This window comes from Leptidea sinapis, chromosome Z (genome assembly GCF_905404315.1).
Source record: "Leptidea sinapis chromosome Z, ilLepSina1.1, whole genome shotgun sequence".
In the NCBI taxonomy this organism is placed as follows: Eukaryota; Metazoa; Arthropoda; class Insecta; order Lepidoptera; family Pieridae; genus Leptidea; species Leptidea sinapis.
The window spans coordinates 13765525-13785970 of NC_066312.1; the positions used below are offsets into that span (position 1 = coordinate 13765525).

Below are 20446 nucleotides of genomic sequence, written 5' to 3' on the forward strand. Positions count from 1 at the left end.
TACTCTTCTCGTCTGCTCATTAAAATTAGTGTCGCTAAGGCAATAGTAATAATTTTAATTTGTTTAAATAAATAATAAAACTTTTTTCATTTTGCTTAGGCAAAATAAAATAATGTTTCTCTTATACAAAGACAATAAGTAAGCAGGCGATGAAAAATTGTAAAATAATATTAAAATGATTGTTATTCTATTATTATTTGATATCACAAACATTAAAATACTTTATTCAACTTAGCCTAAGGCCCTTATGTCAAGTAGAAAAGGAAAACTGTCTGGTCATGTAAGTTTTTAATTATTTCTAACTAAAATTAAAGGTTGTTTTCCACTTTAAATGGAAAGGAATATGACAGTGAGGATATGTAGTTTTCCTTCCCAACTGAAAAATTATGACGTTTTTCTCTCTTCTGGTTTTGTTTGTTCGGCTTTAGCCAATTTAAGAAGCCTAACCGTCCAGAAGATTTGACAGACTAATAACTGCAACATTCAAATGAAACACGCTCAAAATGTAATTACTTAATTGGGCTTTTTAATTATCTATAACATTTACAACTTGTATTTTTGTAATATTTTTATTTGATCTAAACTAATAACTATTTTATCTATTATAAGATATTGTTATATGTGTGTTTGTCATGGTTAAACTTGAAAACCTTGTTGTTGTAGAGTTTGAAATAAGAACATACTTTATCTCTATGTTACTTATAATATTTTCGTTAGAGTCTCAGGCAAAGTTGGCTATTATTAATTATGTTCCTACCGAAGTTTGGGAGTTACGGCGTTGTCTAGAAAAGCAAGGGACAACAACCCTAGTTATTTTTTTATAATAAGTAATTTATAATTTGTGTACAATTAAGAGCATGTTGGCTATTTTTGTTTGCATTGGTCGAAATGATTACATTACTTAAGCCTGTATCACACATTTAGACCCATGTGATGCTTATTATTTTGCTTGCCGTTTTTTTTTTTTGTTATTTATTCACATCATTTACATTGTATATTATGGGATCATTTTATCATTGTTTTATTTTAATAAGCACTGGCATGTTATGGGTGATGATGAGGTGGGTTTATGTTGTTATTAACATTTTTTCCTCATTAATTTCACAGTGGACTCTTGTTTTCTAACCTATATACAGGGTATCCGCTACGTTTTGGATCGCAAAGAACTAATAGCCGTTTTGAAAAAAGTTGTACTATTGAGCAGGCAGTATACAATATTGACATTTTATAGTTAACGATATTTCTAAACTAGCTTCAAAACTCCTTCAAGCAGATGAGCATATCATCGTTAATTGTAATGGTTATCAGACCCATAGCAGAGTAACTAAGGTTTGTAAGTATTAAATGATTTGGTCCGGACCCCTGGCCCAGCTACTTTCTATAAAAATAAAATGTTCTCTGCTAAAAAAGGTTTTAAAGAATAGTATACAATTCTAGATATTGATTATGAGATATATATACGATGATTTATATCAGCATTCAAATTTTTTCTACGCAGGAATATGAATAACTTTCACCATAGGACCAACTCTGAAACGGAGTTCTAAATTATATATAGAATTTATAAAGAAACTATCGTATACTTTTTTTTTATTTTTCTCTTCGTTCTTACTATAAATCAATCAATGATTCATATGAAATATCGGGCACCCTGTATATAAAAACTAACTACTTTGTTTATAATCACTATTTCTCATCATCAATAAATCTCTGCTCTACGTTTTTTTCTTAAAACTTGTTGAGGTAATTCGCATAGACCCACCCTATTCATCGTCTTATTGTATTTTTAACATTCGATTTGAAGAATGTTTTAATTATAAATTTACAAATTTGAAAATGTTTTAATATATCATCCTATCTTTGTCGAAATATATCCTATGCGATTGTTATTGAAGTTTACTTGATAAAAGAAATTAATCAATTAATGTCTTTACGAATTGTTATCTATTCGCAGATGATATTCACGAAGCCGTTCCACTTCATACCTCCCGGGCTTCCATGAATATGGTTTTGAACTCCCCATATCCCAATTCGCCCCACATTCCGACATACCATTTAGTCCAACCCAGTTATTTGTTTAGAAAGCATCACAAAAATATATAAATACTTATTGAATGTTAATAAGAAGAACGTGGAATTAAAATTTATTATTTCTATGAGCAGAGATTTTATTTTGATATCACATGAATACAATTTCGCATGTGAGCTTTACAGCACTGTTGCTTATTATAATGTGCGTGTTCTTTGAGAAAATTAAAAAGGTAAGTGTCTTATGTTCCTACGTAATATTTGTAGAATTTTAGACCCGCTAAGTTTAAGTGCACCACATTAATTTTTTAATAATGCTATTTGTTCACTTGAGGGTGAAAAAAGGGAGCAAACAACGATCCCTTACCCAGAAGTCAGCTATATGTGTATAAACTTTCGTTTGTCGGCTTGTCAAAATGTGTTCTTATTTATAAAACAAGAATCGTTTAAAATGACGTTTACAATTACAAATTACAGGCCAACACAGACTAAGTTGTAGTAAAATGCCGCAGTACTCATTTTACCATCAGATTGTTGCCCCAATATGGTACTGTTCTGTATGCAGAGCTAACGAAATCTATAGGACTTTGTACATTGCTAGTGATTATAAATTTGCATATCGATAAAATATGTTATAATTCCTATATACACGTCACTAGTATTACCAATAAAATGGTACGGCTATGTAAAAAAAAAATTACTGTAAACTCACAGAATTATATTAAACCTTTTCGAAAAGCCTAAAATTATGGATATAGGTACGCTAACTATTAATAAATGTGCATCATAGTAGGTTTAGGAATCCTACCTAGACCTAGCGAATTATTAATAAAACGTTAATTGTATGAAATCTGTTAACGATTTGCAATTTTTGTGGAATATTTTTTACGAATTGCTTTATTTATCAGCATTACAGTACTGGCATTTATTTATTTATTTGTTTTAGCGTGTGTGGATTGCTCAGAATATAACTCAAAAGTCAATTTTTTCGACGTTTTCACAGCTGTCATTGTAGTTCTAGACGTATTATTATAATCAATATCCAGACGACCGAGCCTTGCTCGGATTTTTAAGAACGTACAAAACTTGAAGAGAAGAAAAAAACTATTAGGACATCTCGATTCGTACCGGGGTCTTCTGCTTTCCGGATCACCCAATGTCCCAACTGAGCTATTATAGTCTTGTGTATAGTGGTGAAATTTGCCTTTGTATTATAATGTTATTGTAGCTGTCACTCATTAAAACACGGATAAAACTACATTTTTAATATATTAAATTTTATGAAAATCTTTGGTGCCGTTTCCGAGATTCAGATTATATATATAGAAGAATTGCTCGTTTAAAGGTATAAGATAAGATCACTGGTAATGCGACATGTCCGTATATTTTGAATTACTTGTCAAACATGGAATATGTTTTAGAGCATAGCGGAGTGGCCGGCGTCCGATGCGAGGACTCAGCTTCAGTGCTCGGCTCGAGACGATCTCTGGCAGACACCAGCGTCACCAGTACAGCGGATCTTAGCGTGTTCTCCAGTGGACGATCTCACGTGCCGGACAACTCTCTCGACACTCACAGCAACATGAGCGACGATGGCACTGGGTCAGATGGGTGAGATGTCTTTGTAGACGTAGTTGTAGATTTGTAAAACACATTTCATATAGCTGCAATGTTAAGACGAGGGCCTAGGCAAAATACTGTTGTGATTTATCTATTACTATGAAACTATCATATAAAAAGTGACCCCTGTAATCTATTACATAAAAAAAAGTGTGTGTGTCAGCTCCGACGCACGACTGAAGTTTACTCCTCAAGAACGATTGTCTTTGAACAGGTACTAAACAAAATCAAGTCCAATGGAGGCGGTTACAAACAGACATACAGCAGAAGCTAGAAAACACAACTCCTGTTAAAAGCGGAACTCAAAATTCCAATTTTAAAAGGTCCATCAAGGAAGTTACATTTTGGCACACCCTAATAGGTATTTTATACTACATGCGTAAGCTATCACAAAGTATACTGTGTATGCCGGCTACACACAAGTATATATACACACACACACAACTGAAAAGAGAAATAACGCGCATCAAAAACGTTACTATCCCATTTGATGAGTAGGTTTTACTCTCCAAAATTTTTACTCATACCGGGAGCCTTATATGAAATCGATTCTTGAGGAGTAGCTCCAATAATTACTGTTTAAATAACAATACCAATAATTAGTCTCCATCGGTATTTTGCCTAGACTTTTGGGTATTCTCTTCCTATTCCTTGGGTATTCTTATTGATTTTAGATTAACGTGATACCATTTTGAGTCAACGAAGCAAAAAATATATTATTAAATTACTGGACATTTATTTATTTATGATAATCAATATTGTGATAAAAATACGATGAATTCATTTTTACAATGGCAATTTTGCTATATTTTGTTTGTTCATTTGTGCAAGTAGGCTTTAAGCTTAGCTTGAAGAGATATATATATGTTATACAGCTCGAATCAGGAAATGAGGAAATTCCTAATGGAATGCAGATTTCCTTAGAGAAAGTACGAGCATAAAACTTAAGGTTGCTCTTTTCAAAACAGTTTATTAGAAGTTCATATTTAAAATTCAATTTTCAAATCATTTCAATTATAATATATTATGCCAATTGATTCAACAAAAATACTCAGTAGTCTAATACTAAAATGTCTTACACGAATAAACAAAAAATAAAATTTAGTTTAATAAGTAAAAACACAAGAGTTGAGTACCTACTGAAGATACATCTATCCACTCATAACGTAAATAGATAAAGACATTATGCGAGCCTTTTATTAGCTATTATACAAAAAAATAACAGAACTTTAATTTAAAAAAAAATAGAAATAAAAAACATGAATAAGACCTCCCATCCAGCCACCACAAGTAGCGCCCGTTCAGGAGGATGACGCATAAACCAGCCATCGCCTCCCTCGACCAAATTTTAGGGAATGAAACGACCCGCACCACGTCGGCGCCACAAGCAGTGGCATTTAGCGATATTTTCACGAACAATGAAAGGCGGGAATAAGGACGACCTTTCAGAGCAATTGTGCGGGCGGAGTGCCATACATGCCAATTACAGTTTACGTAAACATGTATCAGGTATGAGCAAAATATCCTTTTTTAAAATGGCTTTCTTATTAATTTGAAGCCGATATTTTGTTTCAATTACATGAATCCCGTGGTCTCATACTGCAGTAGGTACCAATGCAACAATAAGACCCGAAAGTATGGACGTAGTCGGTAGTGTATGACGTGAATTAGGGAATCAAAGATCGAAACGAATTAGACGCCACCTGGACAGATTGATGTACTATTAGTGTCAAGTGTCAATATGTGATTATTCAATTTCATCCTCGTAAATTGCCAACTATCTCTACTTGTTCAATTTATTCATCAAATACATTGGTACTGATCTGAGCAAATAATTTAACCGATGTATTGCACATGACAGGGGTCTTAATATGAATGGAAAAGGCACGGATAAAATAATATTATAATGTAAACGATATTAAATGTAGCAAAACAACGATGTGACGTCATTGACGTGAGGTCCAGAGATTATGTAACTGGGAAGTAGAATTAGTTGTCTCTTTTCTAACCTCGGTATAATCAAATTGTTTTTCATTTTCAATTTAATTTATGATGGACATATTTTTTTTTCATTTGCTTTGCTCTCGTTATTGATACGTCATCTTGGTTTTTATATTTGTTGTGATATCGGAAATAGTAATTAATATAAAGGTATATACTCTAGCTCGAATACTTGGAAAGGCACTACTACCTACTTGATGACTAAGCATTTTTATTTTACTAATAACATGATTCGTAATTTTATCACTGTGGTATCTACTAAAAGGTCTATAATAGATTATGAAAATCTTTGGGAAGGAAAGAGAAAACCCACAATAAAACTTATCACGTAACCTCATCGTAATGTACCTATCTATTTGACGATGTTCGAATTTTACAGTATTTCAGACAAGGCCGTGGCTATGTGGTATGACTTATTAAATATCTATTCAACTTGCGCATTCGTCTTGTTTTCTATACTTTTCTCATGATTGTGTTGTTTTAAATGACCACCTCGCACCTGTATTAAAGATTGTGCTAGCACGTTTAATTTATTAAAATCTTGATTATCTATCTTTCTGTTTTTGTATCTGTAACAACGGGTTCACACGAAATGATTTTAGTTGGTTAACTGCTAAATCGCTTGTGCATTTGAACCGTATCAACAGTCTTTCATCAAAATCGTAGCAACAAAAATAGGTTCGAGTTTGAATTCTTTCATCTTTTATCGCATCGACTTATTTGTTGAATGTAGTCATTCAATACGTCTAAATTTTCAATATATTTATGTACGCCTTTTAATACATTTAAAGAGTAATGATTAATTTGTATTTGTTTATTTAAATTATTATTATTACAATAAATCTCAATTAAATGGACTGTAATCATTAAAATTGATTAAATTATTATAAACCGCACTGTGGAGGACCGCCACAGCGCGGTTTTCAAGGAGCTTTGTTCCACGTACTACAAAGCTGTGGAATGAGCTTCCTTGTGCGTTGTTTCCGGGACGATACGACATAGGTACCTTCAAAAATAGCGCGTACACCTTCCTTAAAGGCCGGCAACGCTCTTGTGATTTCTCTGGTGTTGCAAGAGATTGTGGGCGGCGGTGATCACTTAAAACCAGGTTATCCGTACGCTCGTTTGTCCTCCTATTCCATGATAGAATAAAATTTGAGATTTAATTATAAGTTAAAATGGTAAACGTAAATCATTGTTTAAATTCATCGACACACTCATGATTTTGGTCATCGATTCTCACATCTCACATCACTATCGCATTCCTGAACTCTGCATTCAACTCGCGCGTTATCTGTACCCATATAAGTTTTTTTTGCGATTTTCGCTTTATCGATAATATCTATTATCTTAATTCTTATGAAATATTCCAAATATTAATTGACAAATAATGAATGTTGGCCATCTTTACCATCAATATAAAACCGATTTTTATTGAATCGTAAAAACATGTTCGTTCATTTGAATTCGCTTTAAAATTTTGTAACGGGCACTAAAGATGCTCAACTAAAATCGCCCCGTGTGAACTGTTGTTATCTTTTGTCTGTTTTTATCATGAGCTCTATCAAATGGTTGATAGAGCAACAGTACATTGGAAGCTGGAATTATCAAGTTTTCGGTTCCAGTTTTATTTTATAGTTAGATTTCTACATATTATGTAATCGTTTGATAGAGCTTGTGATGCACTCTAAGGATAAGTAGATAACATATCTTTTGATATCTTGTATAGTTTAGAAATGTTTAAGTAAGATCTACTGTAGTTTCTACTCTGTGTATACTTGTGGCATATGTAAAATAATGTCAGTGATATTTATATAGTTAGGTTTACTCACAAAACCGAGAAAGTGTTCCGAAATTTCACTCTGATACATTGAAAAGATGTTAAAAGGATGGCGTGATAAAAATAATAATGTAGCTAGCGTTTGTCGCTGTCAAATTAGATGTAAACAAACGTTACTTACTGTCAAAATGCGTCCCAATTAGGAGGTATCCGAGTCGTGCAATGGTACTAGGTACTTTTGTATTATCAGATCATTTTGTATTTATTATAATACTTATCTTTTACAACTCCATTACATGTTTCTATGTATAAAACGTATTGAAAACGAATAAACATTTGCTATTCTTAAGTGGCAATAAAATTTTATCAAATCGTAAATTTTGAATATTTACTAGAATATAATAAAGTACCTACAAATCTACGAAACTAAGACAACTACAAATATTTATTGATTAGTGGTAGTATGTGTTAGTTCTTGTGAATAACAGTAAAAACCAACGGAATAATTAAGTATTCCTATATATCTCGAAACAGTATATCTCTTTGAGAAGGAAATTAAAGTTATTCCTCTATTTTTTAATGTACATGTCTTAAATATATTTCCATCAATATTTCTTGAGAAATGGTTTCTCATTCGGAATAGGTAGTAGTGTATTCATTGAAAATAGCCTTGTATTACACAATATCTTTGAAAAATGCAAAGGCCCCTTTAATTTGCAAATCGATACTGATTGCAATATTAAACTTAACGTACAATGAAGGTGGGGTCAGAGGGACCGCTACAAAGCAGTACGGTGGCAGAGTTGGAGATCAAATTCAAAAACGAACATCACTTAAACCATATGGAGTCTTGAAGGATCAGGGGAGGTTGGTGGCTTCAGTGCCCAGAACATCAACCCCATTCAGCCGTTGTAGAAAGCCAATACAGTGCACAGTTTATAGTATGAATTTAGCTTTTTCAAACTCGCTAGCGACTGTTAAAATAGTTTTATGCAAAATAAGTTACATTCTACCTGTAGCGCCAGTTTTTGAAGTGAAAATTTCTTTAGCTGCGTTGGGCACTTTGGAAGGGGAAAATCTTTGTGGGTTTGCGTCACCGACATGCTTATGACTAGCGCACGCGATAAAAAAAAATATTTGACGTAGCCGCTAGCGAATTTATGGTAGTATATGGCCCGGCACAGATTTTGAGCGAAATATGATGAAATGAAATCAATACGTTGATGTGGTGTTGTTTCGTCATATACTTGTGTAAGGAGGCGAGGATCATTTGATCCCCGCGCCTTGAGACCCGATTTTCAGCATCAACGACACTGCTCAACTCGTGCAGGGCTCTATAGACCCATATTTCCGGTACTGATGTGTCTATCAAGTCATAAAGGTCATTATTGCTCTCATATTATTGCCATTATTCTGTGTCACTAACCCATTATTCAGAAACATTAAAATTATCCATAATTTTTCAAATTGTAAGGACAGTTGTAGCTTTCAATTGTTTGGTTCGATGATATTGAATGACGCAAACAGCGCCGAGTAATCTAATCCTAGTCTCTTCCTGTAAAGACGAGTCAACTCTACTGATAACAATTTCCACGGGGCTTAGTTGTGAATATATATGATCATGTTTACGTTTCTAGAAATATTAGAGCGTTATGGCTGCATCGACAAATCAAGCTAGCTTATTTTCTGATCCTTCTCATTTTCGATAGCATTGCTCCTACATGCTCTACAATATCAGATGATTTAGAACGCTTAAGCTAGTATAGAAGAATAGCTTCGGGTAAACATGAAACTGGCAATGTATTTTTTAAATTTAATTTATTAATTACAGGTCTGGTGTTTGCGGCTTGAGCATTCAGAGGGCTCCTTCTACTACACTTTCAACTCCTAGAGCCACTCCTCACCCGCCCTCAGTTTCTCCAATGTCAGAAGACGTAGTGCGTATACACGTTACATACAATCCCATTGCGGGTAGCCCGTCACATTTACACCCAGTCACGCCAACAAAATTCAACAAATGCTACACAGAAGAACAACACAAGCCAACCTCTCTCGGGTTTTATACAAGCAACGGCTCAGCGAATATGCCAACAGATAATCGTATCAGAATACAAGTGGCGTCTGAAGAGCTCTTGACCCCGGTCGTCGACTCGGGTCGTATCATAACTCCGCGATACGTTGAATCTCATGGATTTTACGATTTCAAATAAATACTCTTTGAATTACTGGCATACAGATACGAACTGTACTTTGTTTTGACTAATTATATTATACGCTTTTGAACACTGAAGAAATAAAGAACGAAAATTAAAAATACTTTAAAAGTTATAAAAATATTTATTGCGCGAAAACTTAAATCAAAAATTGCGACACTATTTTATTTCTTCTTTTATTCAGTTAATCCTTGTAAATATTATAGTATTCTTGGGCATTGCATGTAGGTTCTAAATCTCTTAGAGTATTACATTCTAATGAATGCTTCATTATATATCAAAGGTAAGAACGACATAAAAAATTAGATACTAGCGGTGAGTACTCATTCCATCGAATTATACACTTAAAACAAACATTCGCATGTATCACTACTGTTTTATGTATGTTGTACAAGCCGGGTTGTTATTATAGACTTACGGCCTCACAAATAAATATGGTATAAAGTTTTACCTGAGAATAAACCGATAATATGCAAAATGTTGACTATATCCCGGACAACACTGTCAATACAATGATAATTTTGAAGTTTTCCGAATGCAGCCTTGCAAATAAACGCGTCTGAATAAACCAGTTATTAGCAAAATGTTTATTGGTAAACATTTTGCATATTCTTGGTTTATTCTCTGGTATAACTTTATACCATATTTATTTGAAAGACCGTTACTATATAACACATGCCTTAAACCAGTTTCAACATTTGATTCTGTGATTATGAATCATTAATTAGCGTCGGTTACCCTACACTACGTACCCATCATAATAAGGTAATTTTTATATAGCCAATGATATGTATTATAATAGCAGATGAATTCTTTGGATACTATCAGATACTGTTATCATCCTGAGTGTGCAAAATTGATGATTATAATTCTAACAACATTAAATAATGTATTTAGACCTACATTTGATTTTCAATGATTGTCCAGTATGCCAGTGATTGAAGATGAAAGAAAAATATAGTGAGGTAAACAGCAATAAATCAGATTGTAATTCGTTTAGTTAATAATATTATATCAAGTTATAGAAACGTTTTACTTATTATTTTTTTTTGTATTAAATTGTTTTATAAACATATACAGTATAACTATCATAATGTTTGAATATATTTAATGGCCATAAGAATATTTGAATGTTATCGAAACTTTTCCTCCGGCTAGAATAGTTATAAAAGTAATTTTAGCTCAATACTCATAAGATAAGCACGTACGAGTAAAAAAATAAGAACTCCGTGTCACCTTACATAACAGTGAGGCATCAAAACAAGCCGGTAAACGTGTAAATCCATAGCTATACACTTACACTAATACAAGCCGATCGGCTGCCATTATGAGATTTGCTATCGTCTGGGACAGATGAGTTTGCGTCGCAATAAAATATTTTAAAGATGCCGTCGTGCGTGGTGAAAAAGTGTAAAAACAATACTGTAAAGGTATTTGTGGATATATGATTATTTAAGGGAGAAAAAATTGGGTAACTGGTATACCCCGTAGCCGCACACACACTAGCATAAACGTGCTTCACTTGCTATTATCACGGCGCGGAGTCCTTCTTTTTTTACTAGTCTGTGAAAATAAGTTTAGAAATATGCCGTCATTAGAATGTCGGAGTTGTTTGCTGGAATTGATTCGACGGTGCCTAGGATTGTAATGAATTAAATGTAGTAGTAGTAGGTGCGTTCATAGACGTTGTTCTTTACAATACAGTATTTGTTCTTCATCCATTCCGATTATTTGTAGATAAAATTTATACTTAATTGAATCTCCTTAAGGCATTGAGTTGAAACTAATAAATGAATGCTAAAGTATTACAGTGAATCTATTACAAAAGATTATTACACATATTAGATAGCACATTTTGTGTTCGTTTCCAATGTTAATTTAATTCCCTTCAAAGTTTTAAAACTGACCAAATTTGATAAATTAGTGCTGGAATTTTTGGTTGTTCTTAGTAAAGAAACTCTTTGAATCTTGCACTCATATATATTCCATTGATATAAGATAATTATAAATGTACATGTATCTAAGTAGTTATTATATACTAGTTGTGTGTGAATTGTAAGGTTACGCCTTGTGTTATGCTTTTCCATTTATTCGTTAAAGATGTTTTTCAAAGTTTGTGTGGAAATAATGTTTAAATGTTAGTAATACTGGGTAAGGTTTGTAAATTGTAACAATTTTATCGTGTAGTTTGGAGATGAGATGATTCTGTTTACTAGTGTACGAATAAATTGTTACAATGATTGACAAGTTAATTCCAGCGGAGTTGAAAGCACTGTTCAAAGATGTGGTGAACTCCAGATTGCACATTTACGGCTTTTTCCAATATTCAATCTATCTCTGGTTATGGCCCACTTGAGATAAAAATCGTAACTATCGTTTTTTCTTTCCCAATAAACTTATCGACGGTAACTCACCTTATCCGTACACGCTGACTGTCAATGGGATGACGTAAAGCTTACTAGTGATAGAAGTTTGTATGGAAAATGAAATTCACGCGTCCCAATATAAGGCGATAAGAATGACTTATCGGGTATATTGGGACAGCTTTAGATTATTGATAGCTAATAACTGACAGTAGAAGGGTAGTAATTTATCTCTATATGTAGATAGTATATTGGGAACGGCCGTTAAGCAACTTGTGAATCAATCCATTCCAGTGGAAGGTCGGCGCATGCTCAACCGTTGGTAGCTAAAAAACAGAAATATACAATGAGAATTGCAATAATATCAGGTTGTCTATTGTTTATGATATAAAAGATAATATAGTAGTACCGTCTGTTGTGACATAATATTTGTGTGTTATTAAATAATGTATAAATAGTATGGTAACATTTGTTGGTTCCATAATTTGTAATTATTGTTGCAGCGAATAAATCCTTTAACGGCCTAAGGCCGATAAAACTGAACACATTTAATAATTCTATATTTTTAAATTGTAGACTCTTAAGTATATTAAAAAGTAATAAATAAATTGTTGTCTCTTGCCCTCTGTTTAAAAGTATATTCTATTCAAAATAGTATGTGTAATATGGTATATTATTATCGTAGTTTACTGTTCTTATTAGGCGAGGTAACCTTAATATCAAATAATTTATTATAATGAATGACGTTACAGTGGCGATAAAATATATTTTGGTTTGTTATGATCGGTCAATCATATCTATTAAATATATTCTGCCATAATATGATATAATAATAAAATTGATCGAGGGATTTCTTTACAATATAGGGGGTAATTTATGTAAAGACTGCGCCGAGATGGTACCTATATTATGAAACGTCTCTGAATAGTCTCCTAGTGTATCTCTGTATAACGGGCGTGACGTATCGCCAGAAGTTTAGTGGTACGAGGCTTCACAGCTGTTATTAAGCGCATGGTAGCCTCTGTTCTTCTCTTTTTTTATATCAACTCACGGCGAACAGAGTTTACATGTCGTATAAATTTATATGATTAATTTTTTTATGCATTATGTTAAAGTAAAAGTAAAAATTTGAACGTCCAGTAATGTTCTATAAATGAGTGCCATTTTAAATTTAGATAGTATCAAAATTTACAGTTATCTGTTTGAGAGGGCCTTTATTTACTGGTAAAAAGTACACGAATCGAACAACGACAGTTAATAAAATGTATTGATTTAATATTTTTTTAAATAAATGTAATATTATAACTCGGTTGAATCAATTGATAATGAAATCCAACACTCAAGGCATACTACATCTGTGTCATAAGTTGAGCACAAAGAGCCTAACCTTCACCATGTCTCATTTCAGATGGAAAATTGCATATACACTCCAATGTTTACTATTAGTGTTATGCGTATAAAAAAAATTACCAATCAGAACTCTCGATATCTCACACTGCTAAGTTCATTCGTGATTTACCTAGATTTATTATAATATCACTATAGTGTACCCGTAATATTACAATGTCACTAAAACGAGGTCGTTAAATTGTAAGAAATGAAGGCGATTGACGATCTACCGTTTAATTATAATATCACTAGTGAAATTATAATATCACGGCTTTGACAAAATACCTGCGTCCAGTGACCGCAAATAAAACATGGAAGCAATTTTGTTATACTATCTACCGTAGAGTATTAGCGTCAAAAGTTCACAAAATTAAGTCACAACACAGTAAACTATCACTGCATAATAAAAAGAGTGTTATTGGATCTAGGCCGCTTTGGCTTATTTTGTCATGCGCACAACGTGATTTACATGATTGGTTCTCGGATAGACATGATAACGGTAACCAAGGGTAACTGGTTTGCTTGCTTGATAATGTCAATGTTTGTCAGATATGTGGACGATGTATGCGTTATATATGAGGGGATCAGTCATGATAAAATAAATGAATTTTCGAACTATACATATTAGCTAGATTAGTAGTATATCCTTAAAAAAGGCGTATATTTTTCTAAAACGCCGGCAACGCTTCTGTGAATCCTCTGGTTGTACAGGAGAATATGCCCGGCGATGGTTTCAATTAATAACTTTGGAGTATTAACTTTTTTTTAACCTAAAAATGAATTGTCAATTATAATCTTATAATAGAAAATTAATTAAAACTCAAAACGAATGTACACAAAACATACAAACAAAATTGATATGGTTAAAAAGGAAAATGTAAATATACTTATTGTTACAACACTGAATATAATTTGATATTTGAACTATTTAAATGAGTCACTTTATTACTAGAGTATAATTTAGATTCCGTGAAAAATCGTAAGAAAATTTAGTTAGTAGTTATTTATTTAGTAATGATTTTCATGTCTCTAATTGGTAAACTTTTATCCATAATCTTTACGACTCTTGTAGGAATCTAAATTGAAAATAACGTGAAATAAGAAAGGCACTATACACTTTTTTATATAGGACGAGAAGAAAGAGTCGAAAAAAAGTAAACAATAGCGAAAAACAAAAAAACACAGCGGAATACCATTCCACAAGGAGGCAAAATTAAAACCAAATCTGTAAGTTACTAAATAAATATTTTAGTTTTGTAATACAATGTAAGTAAAATGTGCTACTACCTATAGTACGCATAATACCATCCCTCAAATTTTATTGTATTTTTAAGTAAATGGTCATCTTACACATGAAAAGTGATTCAATTCCGCTTAGGACGACGATGCGTATAAGATCTGGATCATTTTATAGCACATGTATGTATTTCAAATACTTGTTTTATCTGTTTTTTAAATCCCGCCCGACCAGGATCCTATCGTACTCACTCGCCTAACTGAACTGATCCGCATGCCGGGACATCTTATAAGCCCTGCTCACTAACGGTATAGTTTTAGTTGCGCTATTTTAAAGCCACAAAAATGCTTCAGTGTTTTATATGCGTTCATTGCCTGCGACAAATATAATATATAAGTATATAGTATATAAAGTTATTTTTTTTAATGCTACATAAAAGTTGAAGTTATAATGTAATGAGATGTGTAATAATGTATTTTATTGTTTACGAATCTTATTAAATCTGGATTGTACTATGAATTTATTTATAGTGAGTATAGTGCCTATTCGTACTTTATTCGTCTCTGGGTGACTTTAACAGACTTCTTAGCTTATTTTTTTTAATAAAATGAAAATATATTTCATCTCAAATAATATCTCTAAATCCTTTATATAGTTTGATAAGCTGAAGTCATATTTTCAATAAAGAAATCTCAATGTCTGAATGATAATATATTTATGATATGACGGCCTTACAAATAAACTAGCTATAAAGTTATACCTGAGAATAAACCAAGAATATGTAAAATGTTGACTTTATCGCTGACAACACTGTCAATACAATCATAATTTTGAAGTTTTCCAAATGTCAAGCAGCCTTTCGTATAAACGTGGGAAACGTTATACGACCGAATAAACCAATCATAAGCAAATATCTATTAGTAAACATTTTGCATATTCTTGGTTTGTTCTCAGGTATATCTTTATTCCATGCTTATTTATAATGCCGTTACTCTGTTATTATAAACGCGAAGTAAAGTTATTCCAAATTTTTAAACTTCGTCTTTATCTTACCTTTGTCACTACGGAATTGACATGACAGGGAGAAGTAATTTTAAACTTGGTGTAACTTTACATCGCGTTTATTAATAAGGCAGGTAGTGTTTAAAACGTTACTAACTTACTAGAGTCATTGAAAGCATCTGTATTCGTTGTTACCAGTGTGTTGTGATTAAGATGATGGAAAATGGGTCCAAATGTAATAAGATGAGATGTGAATAAAACATTTCGTTTTTTTCCTTCTTAGAATTTGAATTTTCATCTCAATTCTCAATCTGGAAGCGAAAATGTGAGAATTTTAAGTATCGTGATATAATCTATTGATTAAACATTCCATAATAAAATTGCAAAAATTGAAACATCAGTTATTAATAGATAATTCATTAAAATTGCATACATAATATTCAATACAAATATTGCATTTGCTTTCAGTTACAGTATGTTAAGAGGTAAATAAAATATCAATTAATAGCTAAATATAATTACTTACATTAAATTTGTAACCAAACTTTATGAACGATGCGGGACTCGAACCCGCGACCTTTCGGCTTATGCTAACTCAGTCTTATGTTTTTAGTATGTGTCGCCGTCTTTGACTTACATTCTGACATTGACAGTTGAGACTCGAGTCAATGCTCGTTTGTATCATTGTATGATTATTTTATTACATTTTTAACGATCTTGCTTACCTACAAAGATCACTCACTCATATGTATGACTTGTGTTTGTTATCTTGGATTTTACCAATGGCTTGTTAGTTAAATATTATTTTAATAATTATGGATGTGTATGAATATTGTGATTTGTGCATTTGGATAGGTAAGTGCCATGAACTTATATATATATATCTCTTGTCCTGCAGATTTTGGATCATTCAAACGTCTAGATAGACTATGGCAGCTGTGAAAACGTCGAAAAAAATTGAGTTTAGAGTTAACCTCTATTTTGAGCAATGCACGCACATTACTAACACACAACACTATGTCATACAAATCGCGAGTGAAAGACATAGCTAGTCACGCACACTAAAGTAATAACCGTGGCCGGTTTTCATCCGTTAACTAGCGAGGGGCTGTTTCTAGACACTAAAGTAAAATGTTTTTTTTCTATATTATAGAGAAAAATATCAGAAAATAACCCCAACATATCTTACTTTTACTAAATCTCATTATAATTAAGCAATTGGATTGTAAATATCGTCAAAATTGCCAACTTTTGTTTGTTGGTATCTGTTAATTTTGACCACATTCTTTTTTTACATTTGGGCCCAAGATCGCATGCATAATATGGCCTCCTTTTTTCTCGTGCTCGTGTAAGGTTGTCAAAAGTAGGAAAATTACAGATAATATTAAAATGTGCAGAATTAATTATTGTATGCATGGCAATTGTACCTTTTAGAAATTATACTTTCAGTAAGTTAGGCATGAGAGTACATATTATAAATACATAAGTATAAAATGTTCAATAGAAATGTTATTAATATATAAATTGTTTGTGTGATTCGTCTGTGAATTTTTAAGAAAATTCATTTGCGGTTTCTCTCATTTTATTTTCTACTCAAGTGATCTTGATGTTTCAATTTATTTTATTTATTTTTTAATTTCAATTTCACCCCGATTTTAGCAAAGTGCACACTAAGTGCTGCAATTTCCATTTTACTAATATAATTTGTATTCATACTGTAGATATATTTGTGTTTTTAGTAAATATATAAATCATATGCTCTGGTCATGGGTCAGAGAATATCGGTGTCTTACCGTCTATCCTTGTCGCTCACGCAAACATATCTGTTCGTCTCTCTCACACATATGTGAAAGGTGTTATAGGTGTTAAAAATCCTGTACTATATTTTGAGGCGAATATTGGTATCAACAAATAAATATTGATCTCTCAGGAAATAACCACATTAAAAAAAAGTAAAAAAAATATTAACATACCTAATTATAAAAGATTGGACACCGCTGCCTGCGGCCATTTTAATTTTTCCCCGCCCATTTCATTCGTGTACCCTGCGAAGGGCGCGCAGGCGGTGGCATAAACGAAAGTTTTGTATTAATAATAAACATCGCCCGCCTTATTCGTTTGAGCCGCTGCGCCGCGCAGCTTATGCTAGCTATACGCCATTGGAACGAGGCCAGGGCGATGACCTTAGTTTGCTGACAGATAAAACAAGTTCAGAAGATTTTTGAAAACATTTAATATGAAACGTTCTTTTTATTGTAGCAATTAATCTAAGGGGTTTTTTATTTTATTTTTAGTAGTGTCTCCGCATTCAAATTCATATCCGTGTCAATTATCGTACAGGGTTTTTTTAAAATATTGTATATTGCAACTGGTTGTTGGTACTGGGGTTAAATGTCACAATATTTATCACCTCTGTGAACAGATTTTTTTTGTATTGTATTTAAAAAGATTATTACAAATATCTGAGTTAGTTGTTATAATAATATCGCCAAATTGGTAATGCGCAGGAATATTAATAATCACAATAACACCCACGTGACATCTACTAAAAAGAACAACGATTATGTATACTATTATATGATATTAAGTATTAATTGAATTAAATAAAATGGATATTTTTCATATAAAAAGCCTTCCAATACCCATTCAGATGCGAAATGACACTTGTCTATTTGTTATGTTTCCATGTTTTATTTTTTTCGCCTATTTCATACTTTACTTACTATTACAAAATTTAAATAGCATAATACAAAGGTGATGTTTATTATATTATGAAGAAAACAAAACAATAATAAAAACAAAATAAACAAGTTCAAAATTCAACACTCGAACAATTATTAATACTCGCCAAACTGTGTTGCTAACGATACTGTTTAATTTTAGCTTCTATCCAGGACTGACGTCACTATAAGATGGCTGTCGTGCGCATTGCCAATTATGGACAATATATTAACCCCCTTATTCACAATAGTCTGCTAACTTAAAGCATTGCTAATTCTCACTTTGTCTTCTTCTATTGACCTAAGTCAGAATGAGAAAAAACACTCGTTAGCGGCTGTTTAAAGTTAGCGGACCATTATGAATACGGAGGTAAATGTTTTACGCCCATATAAAAAATTCCACACTCATATCTAACGTCAGTAATGTATAAATTTGTATAATTTGAAATTATTTATAATTAATTTAATGATATTTGTGGAAATTAATTTCATGATGGTTAATTGTTTTAATTTAATTTATTTAAGTAAGTACATTTATCAGAAGAAAAGTGCATGTTTATGTTTGTGAACTTGTAGCTTCTGTATTGTATTCTTCGAATTGTTGAGCTTTCTTGAGAGTGTAGCCAGTATATAAACTGATTCAAATAAATGATATTTCAAATATTAATATTTATTTATTCCAAACTTTATTTAGTAGGTTTGTGTGTTTGAAAAAAAAATGTTTAGGAGTTTTCTTTGAACACCTCTTACTATTCAAAACCTCTATTAGGTATCTGTTTTTTGATTTGAAGTTATGGATTATTAAATTATAATAATAAGCAAAAAGTGAAAGTTAAGAAAAGAGGAAATTGATTGTTTTGGATGAAATGCTATTAGATAATTTAAGTGACAGTTATTTTATATGGGATCAAAAGGAACTATGGCAGCTTTTTTTGAGGTACCCGTGTCTCTTTCGACACTGAGCAATTCACAGAGTACCCCATCCCGACTATATGGACAGCTCTACGTTGAAGGGATCAAAGGATTTCAGCCAGTGAACGCATTTCTGACGATTAAAATAGCACAACTAAAACTATACCTTAGTGGGCAGGGCTTACAAACTTTATCGGCACGTGGATTAGTACGGTTAGGCCAGTGAACACGATAAGAACAATGATATTTAAAAGTATAGATAGGTTACCTAGACAACATTCGGTGTTTGTAAATAATACATTAACGCACACATGAATAATTAACATTACAATAACACACTACATTACGATTACACGTCAAAGAAGGATAGTAAATACAATAGTCGCAAGCGAAAAAGAGATAAATCTAATATGCTAATTGCTTCGTATTTGAACAGAAAAATAAAGAATAATTCATCAGATATGATTTTTTACCGTACACCATGATTTATGCCTAAAATACGATTCATTCTCATGAATGAACTCATTTTCATGTAGAAAAAGTTAAGTAGTAAAACTGCATTGAAATTAGGTAAATAAAGTGTCATTAATTTTATAAAAAAACTAGCTGTCCAGGCAAACGTTGTTTTGCCATATAAAGTATAATTCACGCGATAGTTTTATAAGTAATAAAATATTGTCTATATTATAGCCTGTACATAATTTTGTTCTATTGTCAATCGTTTTTGCGGCGCACGCAAAAATAGGTTTTCGATTTTACAACTTGTGTTACAAAATAGCAATTATATTACGGATCCCTAATTTTGAAAAAAATAAACATAGCCTATAGCCTTCCTCGATAAATGGACTACCCAACACTGAAAGAATCATTCAAATCGGACCAGTAGTACCAGAAATTAGCGCGTTCAAACAAACAAACAAACAAACACTGCAGCTTTATAATATTAGTATAGATTATTTAATATTGATTATATTATATAGCCACATTGATGATATCAATTATTTGTACATAAAATACAAAAAATAAAAAACATACAGATCAGACATACCAACGACGGATCCCAAAAAGTTTTAAGTTTACAATTATTATTTTTTGTATCTTATATTATTTATTAATGTCTTTTTGTTGAGGGTTTATTACAATAAGATAATGGGAGAAGAAGAAAATGATCCATTGATTCT

General features: G+C 32.1%; 1 protein-coding gene across 3 annotated transcripts in view; it reads left to right on the plus strand.

Annotated features, from left to right (window-relative positions):
• LOC126978550 (USP6 N-terminal-like protein) overlaps nucleotides 1–19020 on the plus strand; it is a 30462-nt gene extending 11442 nt beyond the window's left edge. For 2 of the 3 annotated variants that reach the window (XM_050827482.1, XM_050827483.1), the window contains exons 5-6: nucleotides 3450–3639; nucleotides 9261–19020. In XM_050827482.1, coding sequence (XP_050683439.1) covers nucleotides 3450–3639; nucleotides 9261–9639 — 569 coding nt within the window. In that variant the 3' untranslated portion in view covers nucleotides 9640–19020. The remainder of the gene's footprint in view (nucleotides 1–3449; nucleotides 3640–9260) is intronic. The other variant, XM_050827484.1, reaches the window with a different exon arrangement.
• The last annotated feature ends 1426 nt before the right edge of the window (nucleotides 19021–20446 follow it).